The 9,633-nt window shown below is 48.3% G+C and overlaps 1 protein-coding gene across 1 annotated transcript; it reads left to right on the top strand.

Annotated features, from left to right (window-relative positions):
- On the top strand, positions 1–9,245 carry slc25a32a (solute carrier family 25 member 32a). Its single transcript, XM_030064328.1, has 7 exons — positions 1–413; positions 4,824–4,974; positions 5,400–5,485; positions 6,638–6,783; positions 6,869–6,982; positions 7,206–7,351; positions 7,532–9,245. Exons 1-7 carry the CDS (start codon positions 203–205, stop codon positions 7,656–7,658), a joined length of 981 nt encoding a protein of 326 aa, XP_029920188.1. The 5' UTR covers positions 1–202; the 3' UTR covers positions 7,659–9,245.
- The last annotated feature ends 388 nt before the right edge of the window (positions 9,246–9,633 follow it).

The following is a 9,633-nucleotide window of genomic DNA, read 5'->3' as shown; positions in this document are numbered from 1 at the left end:
GTGTGTGTGTGTGTGTGTGTGTGTGTGTTCTCCATCTGTCAGCATGCACAGTGGAAAGCTGAAGTCCGTCCGCGCTGTGATGAGGCTCGGTTAGAGACCCGCCCCGCACCTGGACTGCTTCCTCCGGCCCGGTTCGGTTCGGTTCGGCCTGGTTTTGACTTATTTCAGTCCCGCCCGCCCGGAACCGAACCACCAGCCCGACATGAACTCCATCCCCCTGCCGGAGCAGCAGAGCCCCGGCCCGGGACCCGCCGCCTCTCCCGGCCCGGGACCCGCCGCCTCCTCCGGGCTGAAGGAGCTGCGCTGCCTGCTGGGGCACATCCGCTACGAGAACCTGGCGGCGGGTCTGAGCGGGGGGGTGATCTCCACCCTGGTGCTGCATCCGCTGGACCTGGTCAAGATCCGCTTCGCAGGTAAGGAGTCCGACCCGAGGCCCGACCCGGGTTCCGAAAAAAACCTCCCCCCGTCTCTGTCGCGCCTGCACCGCCGCACCGAGCTCCGTTAAAATGTGAGATTTTCCTGACTGTCCCTCCCAGGTGTTCTTCAGTCACACCTGAGGAACAGAACCTGGGCGCTTCCCTGAACCTGCAGGATCCGCTTCAGTCCGGCTGACTCGGTCCGCCGGGCGGCTCAGCTCCCTGTTCCTCCTGCAGCAGAACCTGCAGGGCTCACAGTAAATCCCGCATGTGGCTCAAACAGAGCCCCGCTCCGGGGCTTCATGCGTGACAGCAGCAAAGCTTCCTTCAGATAAAAGAGTCAGGCTGTCGGTCCACATGTGGTCCTGCAGGTTTTAGGGTTCTAACGGGGAACCATCACATTAAACACATGTAAGAACCTCCGGTCAGGACCAATAAAGTCACAGTTTGATGATCAGTCACTGATCACATGGATAAGAACGAGAAATAAATACAAATAAATAGTTTTGTACTGTCAACATTAAAAACCAGGAAGTGACAGCCCAGTGGTCACATGACTCACAACATTTTCTCTTTGTTTTCATCAACTGTGTGCGTGCGTGTGTGTGTGTGTGTGTGTGTGTGTGTGTGTGTGTGTGTGTGTGTGTGTGTGTGTGTGTGTGTGTGTGTGTGTGTGAGTGTGTGTGTGTGTGTGTGTGTGTGTGTGTGTGTGTGTGAGTATAGTTAATCAGAGTTGTTGTTACTTCTGGGCTCTGGGTGTTTGTGCAGCCCCTCCTTGCTCGTGCACGCCCACGTGCGCAGACTGGCAGCTTGACTGTGATTGGTCCAGAGACAGGAGCAGGAATACAGGAGAGTTTGAGGAAGAAGAGGGTGGAGGAAGAGAAGAAGGTCCCACTCTCTCTGGACGTCCAGTCAGAACCCTAACCTCCAGCCTGTGAGCGGGTCTTGCCCAGAACTCTGGTGGGTTTCATAATAACGCAGCGTGGTTCACCTGAGGCCTGGACCTGCAGCTGGTCTGGGCTCAGTGAGGTCACTTCAGGTTAACCCTGCTGGGTTTTCTGTACCATGAAGGTGCTTTACTTTTTATCGGGGTACGTTGCCGTGGTAACATACGCTGAACACCTCACCTGCTCCGGAGCAGGTGAAGTTCAGGATCAGAGCTCAGCAGGTAGAAAAGCCCCGCCCACTGACCAATCAGCTCTCTGGGAAAATGGCCTGCCCATTGGCTGAGAGCCCAGAGGATCGAGTTCACAACTTGTGCTCCTTTTTTCCAAGTTAGGCCGAGGATTTTTTTTTTCCTTTCTTCTTCTTCTTTTATAAAATTAATACATTTTACTCAGACTTCTTATTTAATTCTGTTTGTTTTTCTCTCACTTTTTTCAAGTTTGAAGAGAAGAAGGAATTCTTCTTGTTTTTTTTTTTTACTCATGACTCTACAGTGTCCAACCAAAAATTGATCTTGTAGACAGATGTAGTGATTTTTAAAAATGTTTTTGAAAATAAATGAGGGGAATTTAATTCAGAGGGTTAAATAAAAGCCTGATAAAATCCAGGCCAGCCTCTGGGCTCCTTTAGGTTTCCATTAGTTTGCTCATATTTAGTATTTAGGCTGGCTGCCCTGAAAAGTCCACATGAGAGTTGGTGCCAAATGTTTTACTGTCTTTAAGTGACAGTGAAATAATATTTTAACCAGCAGAATAAACACGAGGCGTCAGATGCTTTATAAAATGAAATATCAAAATCAGTTGAATCAAAGTGACGATTCTGCTGAAGCTCAAACTGAGGGCAGCGGTCCAGCGAGGGTCGCCCCTCACTGTGAGAGAGGACCAGTTCCTCTGCAGGAGTGCACGGCTGAGTGGGAGACACATTCATTTACTGAACACACAAATGTTACTGCAGTCAGATCTACTCGAGCCGTCATGGTGGGGAAGTCAGATTATAATCCCACTAATTTATGCATTGACACAGTCAGAGATTTTTTCCCAGCATTCCTTGCAGTTGCAGCTGAGTTGCTTTTTGCCTGGATGATGGATTTATATTCCTCGTATTTATTTCAGATTATTGTCTGCTCCTCCGTCGTAAAGTATGCAGCTCGGGTGGATTTTTCCTTGTCTGTGATTGGTCGTATGCAGCAAACTCCGCCCTTTTTCTGTGAGCGCGCTCAGATCTAGACTGGAAAAGCCTGGGTTCAGTCAGCGAGCTGAAGCTTCATGGGACTGAACATCAGGAGGGAGGATGTCTGGTTAAGAGAAGCCAGAAAACTAAGAGAAAGCCCGGGATTATAATCCAGCTTTATAGTAGAGGCCCCATGCCTGTCTGAATACAGCAGAACGTCAACATGTTGAAACTAAACTGATGTTTTTTATTTTCTGCTGAACTCTGGTTGATATTGAACCGATCGATCGGCCGACGTGTTGAACATCTACAGTGTCTGGAACCGGAACGTTCCACAAGATGGACTCTGCAGAACCGTGAAGACCAGGAAGGAGCTCTTCATCTTTTTGTTGTCTTGTTTCATTTATTCATCCTGCAAGCCCAGCCAATCAGATCGCACCAAACAGCCAATCAGATCGCACCAAACAGCCAATCAGATCGCACCAAACAGCCAGTCAGATCGCACCAAACAGCCAATCAGATCGCACCAAACAGCCAATCAGATCGCACCAAACAGCCAATCAGATCGCACCAAACAGCCAGTCAGATCGCACCAAACAGCCAATCAGATCGCACCAAACAGCCAATCAGATCGCACCAAACAGCCAATCAGATCGCACCAAACAGCCAATCAGATCGCACCAAACAGCCAGTCAGATCAGGCCTGCAGGCCCTCGGTGTAAAAGCAGAGCTTTACAGGTTCAAAGTAAATCGATTAAAAACAAACAGCTGTACAATAAACTGGAATAGACTCAAAATAAACAGCAGAAGCATCAGGGAGCCGTTTCAGCTCCTCCACCCAAATCAGGTTCCACGAACTTTAACCTGGAACTGTGTCGTTGCCATGGGAACGGTTCCCGGCTGAGTCTCCCCGTCGGCAGAGAACGCAGATCTGAGGTCAGTCAGGAGCCCGGGCCACACCCGCAGTGACATCACCAGGTGACCTGCCGTGACGTCATTTATCATCGTCATGACAACAACCAAGAACTCGTCTGGTTCTGAGTCTGTTGGCGGCTGAAGCCTCGGAGGAGACAGCGCCACCTGGTGCCATCAGGTCGCTGTTGGGAATTTATTTACAGATTGTGGCTTTTTTCTCTCCGCCTCTTTATTGAAGTTGTTGCTGTGACGCAGGTTTCAGGTTTCAGGTGTTTGGCTGCAGGTTCTGCTGCATCAGACAAACAAACCTTACATTCAATTAAATGACTTGAAGGAGCAGGTTTGCTTCTCAGATGGAAGATGGATCTGCTGCTTTATTTATTTATTTTTTCTATAATGTGCACTTAGAACTGTAATTTACTATGTCGTGTGTGTTTGTATTCTTTGTTGTGTGTGCTTCCTCTGTTGTGAAACTAATTGCCCCATTGGGGACAAATAAAGATATATCGATTGATATCGATTGATTGATTGAGCATTGAGGTTCAGCAGATCCCGGTCCAGGATCTGCTGAACAGGACCTGGTCCAGGATCTGCTGAACAGGACCTGGTCCAGGATCTGCTGAACAGGACCTGGTTCAGTCCCAGAGACTGAAGGAGCCTGAGGGGGCGATAAGCTCCGGCTCAGATATGGTGGAGATAAGTGTGAAGGTCACAGCAACCTGGAGCACCTGCAGAACGTGCAGAACCTGGAGCACCTGCAGAACGTGCAGAACCTGGAGCACCTGCAGAACGTGCAGAACCTGGAGCACCTGCAGAACGTGCAGAACCTGGAGCACCTGCAGAACGTGCAGAACCTGGAGCACCTGCAGAACGTGCAGAACCTGCAGGATTGACATTGATCTGATTGAAGGTTAAAGCTCCTCTGCTGCAGAAACCAGACCTGGCAACCTGCCGTTCACCTTAACCTGCTGCAGCTTGTTCAGTGTGTGTGTGTGTGTGTGTGTGTGTGTGTGTGTGTGTGTGTGTGTGAGCCTTTATTTGCCCACACTGTGGAAGTTGTGTAGTTTAGTGTGTTTGTGCGCGTTGTGCTGGTCACTGATCACACACTGCACCTTCACTGTGTGTGAATGTAAAGGGTTAATGGGGATTTTACAAGGCTTACACACACACACACACACACACACACTCACACCTCAGATTGCGAATGTAAACACATTCGCAATGCCCCAAGTCGACTTCTTCTTCTTCTTCATTTATTATCATTCAGTCTGAATCATGTTAACTCCTCATGCTGACATGAACGCTTTCCTGTTGTGTCACTTCCTGTGTGCTGTGACATCACTTCCTGTGTGCTGTGACATCACTTCCTGTGTGCAGTGAGCGACGGCCTGCAGATGCGTCCTCAGTACGATGGCGTGCTTCACTGCATCAGGACCATCTGGCAGCTGGAGGGCGTGCGCGGCCTCTACCAGGGAGTCACACCCAACATCTGGGGCGCCGGCGCCACCTGGGGGCTCTACTTCCTGTTGTGAGTGCTGACCAATCACGTGCCAGGAATAACTTACCCACATATTCCCAGGCTGAGCTCAGTTCAGTCTGAAAGCCGCAGACCAGAGGCTGTCAAAGGGTCTGGGTCCCCAGGGGTCTTCCAGGGGTCCTGGAGGCTCCTGGGGGGTCTTCCAGGTCCTCAGCAACATGAAGGAAATCCAGCATCAGTGATCAGACTTTGATTTTACTGACTAGCAAATGTAATTAATTTAATTTAATTTAATTCCTGATTTATTTTGTGATTTAATTCCTGATTTAAGTCATGAGCATCTTCAGGTGTTTTCTTGATGATTTTTGTGACAAGTCTTTGCCAAATTGTTCATCACCTTTTCCCCATGTTTTTTTCTCTGTCTCACATGTCTGTATCTCACCTGTCTGTCTGTCACCTGTCTGTCTGTCTCTTAGTTATAATGCAATCAAGTCTTACTGTCAGGAGGGTCGTGAGTCAGAGCTCGGGGCTCTGCAGCACCTGCTGTCTGCAGCTGAGGCCGGTCAGCACACACACACACACACACACACACACACACACACACACACACACATTACAGCAGTACTTGTGCTGGAGGAGGAGTTTGCAGTACTCTCCTCAGTTAATCACCTTGTTTTTAAAATATATTTTCAAAAGTCTATGGAGTGTATTATTAAAATCTTTACTAAAACAAAATAAATTGTTGTCATGCAAACAGAGGAAACATTAGCAGTTAATTAGTCAGCATGTAGATATCATTAATATCAACAATAGAAACAAGTGGGGGCCCAGAACGGAACCCTGTGGAACCCCAGACTTACCTTCCCTTCATCAGATTTATGTTGACTTCCTGGTGTGTGTTCCTCAGCCATGCTGCCCTCTAACACCAGGTGTCCTCGGTGACCAACAGTGTCAAATGTCCTCTCCGAGTCGATGAATACCTCGACACTATATTTTTTATTTTCATTTTTATTCTTATTTTTTAATATTCAGTTATCAGTTCCATTTCTGTCATCCTGGTGGATCAATTAAAACCAGACTGCTGGTCGCTTGTTTTTCAATGAAATGATCAAACGTCCTGAACTGGGCCAGAAGGGAGACTGGGGTGTAATTTCAGAATAAGAGTCTATCTCTTTGCTGTTTCCACCTGTATGGTAAATATTCCTGTTTTGGTTACAGGTGTGACTCAGTGGTTTCACCAAATGCTCTGTTATATTTTCTACTGTCATCATGTCATCGTCAGTGCAATCAGTGGGTTTTTTATTCTTAAATTTGTAAACCGAATCAAATGGTTCCTTTTCTGTTCATATTAATTTATATTAACATTTTATCAATGACATATTCTTAGATTAACGCATTCCATGATATTGTCTGTTGTCCCAGATGCAGCAGGGACATTAAACACATCCAGCTGTCTCAAATACATGGTGCTACTTCTATTACTACTACTACTCCTACTACTTGTAGTAGTAGTACTAACAACAAAAAAAACAGAAACAACAATAATAATGATAATAATAATAACAATAATAATGGTGTTAAAATTTTTGATGGAAAAGCTCCTGAACTCAGACGAGCTGCTAACCTTCAGTTTATCAGTCTCAATCAGAGCTGTGTGTCTGTGTGTGTGTGTGTGTGTGTGTGTGTATGTGTGTGTGTGTGTGTGTGTGTGCAGGCATACTGACCCTGTGCCTCACTAACCCGGTGTGGGTGACGAAGACGCGGCTGGTGCTGCAGTACAGCGACAGGAAGCAGTACAGAGGCATGATGGACGCCATGCTGAAGATCTACCAGCACGAGGGCGTCGCAGGCCTGTACCGGGTAACACACACACACACACACACACACACACACACAGACACACACAGTGCTGTTGTTTACTGTTGTTGTTGTTGTTTGTTGTCAGGGCTTCGTGCCTGGCCTGCTCGGGACGTCCCAGGCGGCGCTGCAGTTCATGACCTACGAGGCTCTGAAGAGAAACAGCAACGAGTACAAGAAGCTGCCGAGCGACGCCCTGCTGGTACACACACACACACACACACACACACACACACGCACACAGCTGTCTCATATGATCTGTCACACCTGTTCAGGTGAGAATGTCCTAGTAGAAGTGAAGGAGGCGCTGTGATTGGTCGGTGGCCTGCAGGCCTTTATATTTTAATTTAATTCATGAATTTACTTCATTTGTTTAAGAAAAGGTTTGGGGTGTGTGTACTAATATAATAATGTCACATGAACAGTCTCCGTGGGAATACATCGTCATGGCAGCGGTGTCTAAGATCATCGCCGTGGCGACCACGTACCCGTACCAGGTGGTGCGAGCTCGTCTGCAGGATCAACACAACAGCTACAGCGGGCTGGCCGACGTGCTGTCCCGCACCTGGAGGTCAGTGTGTGTGTGTGTGTGTGTGTGTGCGTGCGTGTGTGTGTGTGTGTTTTTTTTCTATCAAACATCCTGACCTGTCTGCCTGTCTCTCTCTGTCTATTTGTCTTCCTGTCTGCCTGTCTGTCTCTCTGTCTGTCTGCCTGTCTGTCTCTCTGTCTGTCTCTCTCTGTCTGTCTGCAGTAATGAGGGAGCATTTGGGTTCTATAAAGGAATGGTTCCTAACCTGGTCCGGGTTCTTCCTGCCTGCTGCATCACCTTCCTGGTTTATGAGAACGTCTCCAGACTTCTGCTGGGTCAGTACAACTGACTCAGACTGACTCAGACTGACTCAGACTGACTCCGACTGACCCCAAACTGACTCAGACTGACTCAGACTGACTCAGACTGACCCCAAGCTGACTCAGACTGACTCAGACTGACTCAAACTGACTCAGACTGACTCAGACTGACCCCAAACTGACTCAGACTGACTCAGACTGACCCCAAGCTGACTCAAACTGACTCAGACTGACCCCAAACTGACTCAGACTGACTCAGACTGACCTCAAAGTGACTCAGACTGACTCAAACTGACTCAGACTGACCCCAAACTGACTCAGACTGACTCAAACTGACTCAAATTGACTCAGACTGACCCCAAACTGACTCAGACCAAACTGACTCAGACTGACTCAGACTGACCCCAAACTGACTCAGACTGACTCAAACTGACTCAAATTGACTCAGACTGACCCCAAACTGACTCAGACCAAACTGACTCATACTGACTCAGACTGACCCCAAACTGACTGACTGACTCAGACTGACTCAGACTGACTCAGACTGACTCAGACTGACTCAAATTGACTCAGACTGACCCCAAACTGACTCAGACCAAACTGACTCAGACTGACTCAGACTGACCCCAAACTGACTCAGACTGACTCAGACTGACTCAGACTGACCCCAAACTGACTCAGACTGACTCAGACTGACTCAAATTGACTCAGACTGACTCAGACTGACCCCAAACTGACTCAGACCAAACTGACTCAGACTGACTCAGACTGACCCCAAACTGACTCAGTCTGACTCAGACTGACTCAGACTCACTCAAACTGACTCAGACTGACTCAGACTGACCCCAAACTGACTCAGGCGGGGTCAGACGGACTCTGGCAGACTCTGGTAGACTCAGGTGGACTCAGGTGGACTCAGGCTGGGTCAGGCTGACTCTGGGTCAGTGCAGAAACCTGATGAAACTGAAGTGAAACTGGCTGCAGGAATCCACACCAACCACAGCAGAGACTAAACAGCTGGCTCGGCTGGACCAGGTGAGACCGACTGAGGGTCATCTGTGGAGGAGGGGCAGCAGACTGAGTGCCGTTGTGTTTGCCTCCACCAGAGGGCACTGTGTGGCTGAGCAGCTGGTTTCAGACGGGATAGGAACTGATCCCAGGTCAGTGCCTGAGTGGCCGCGGACACTGAGATTACAACATTGGTGGCGACTGAGAGCAGAACGTTTTTATTCGGTGTCTCAGTGTTTCCGGGGATTAAAGGGCGGTGCTCGCTTTACATTCTGGGAATAAAAAGATATAAAGTGCAGTTTTTCTGACACAGGAGAAGCTCTTGTTAGAGATCAGGGCAGAGTGTGTGACGCGTGTGGGTTGATGTGTTGTTCAGTCATATTGTCCAAAGCAAATAGCACTTTCCGAAAACATGAAAATGTGTTTAAATCTTAGAAATATGTTTCATCACAAATGTACAGCTCATGTGCTGCTGATGTGTGGCAATGATCAATAATCAATAATCATGTAGCGATCGGTGGTGAAACCAGTCAGCTTTAAATCGTCTGATTCAGGGATTCAGCTTTTCTTCTCAGCTGCTTTCAAAATAAAAGGTGGACTGGACTGAATGTTTTCTTCTCAGGTTTTATTTTGCTGCCGGTCACATGTTGTCACTTCCTGTAAGGCTGCTGGTAATGACATCACTTCCTGCTGAGCACAGAGACGCTCCTCAGTGACGGAGCTACAGCAGAAACATCAGAGTGTCTCCTGGACGCTGTCCTCTGCATCGACGAGGAAGCCACACCTGACAGAGAAGGACAAAACCACCAAGAGGAGGCGGAGCCGGGGGGGGGGGACATGAACAAAGGAGGGAGGGAGGAATGAAGGAGGGAAGGAAGGAAGGAGGGATGGAAGCATACACGGCAAGCAGCAGCAGAATCAACACATGGAGGAAAAAGAAATTTTTTTTTCTCAGAAATGTGTTTTTTCCTTCTACATTTATGAGTTTAATCTCAG

This window comes from Myripristis murdjan, chromosome 11, assembly GCF_902150065.1.
Source record: "Myripristis murdjan chromosome 11, fMyrMur1.1, whole genome shotgun sequence".
Lineage (NCBI taxonomy): Eukaryota > Metazoa > Chordata > Actinopteri > Holocentriformes > Holocentridae > Myripristis > Myripristis murdjan.
Note: the sequence above shows the minus strand (reverse complement) of the source record. Positions and strands in the feature narration are given on the sequence as shown.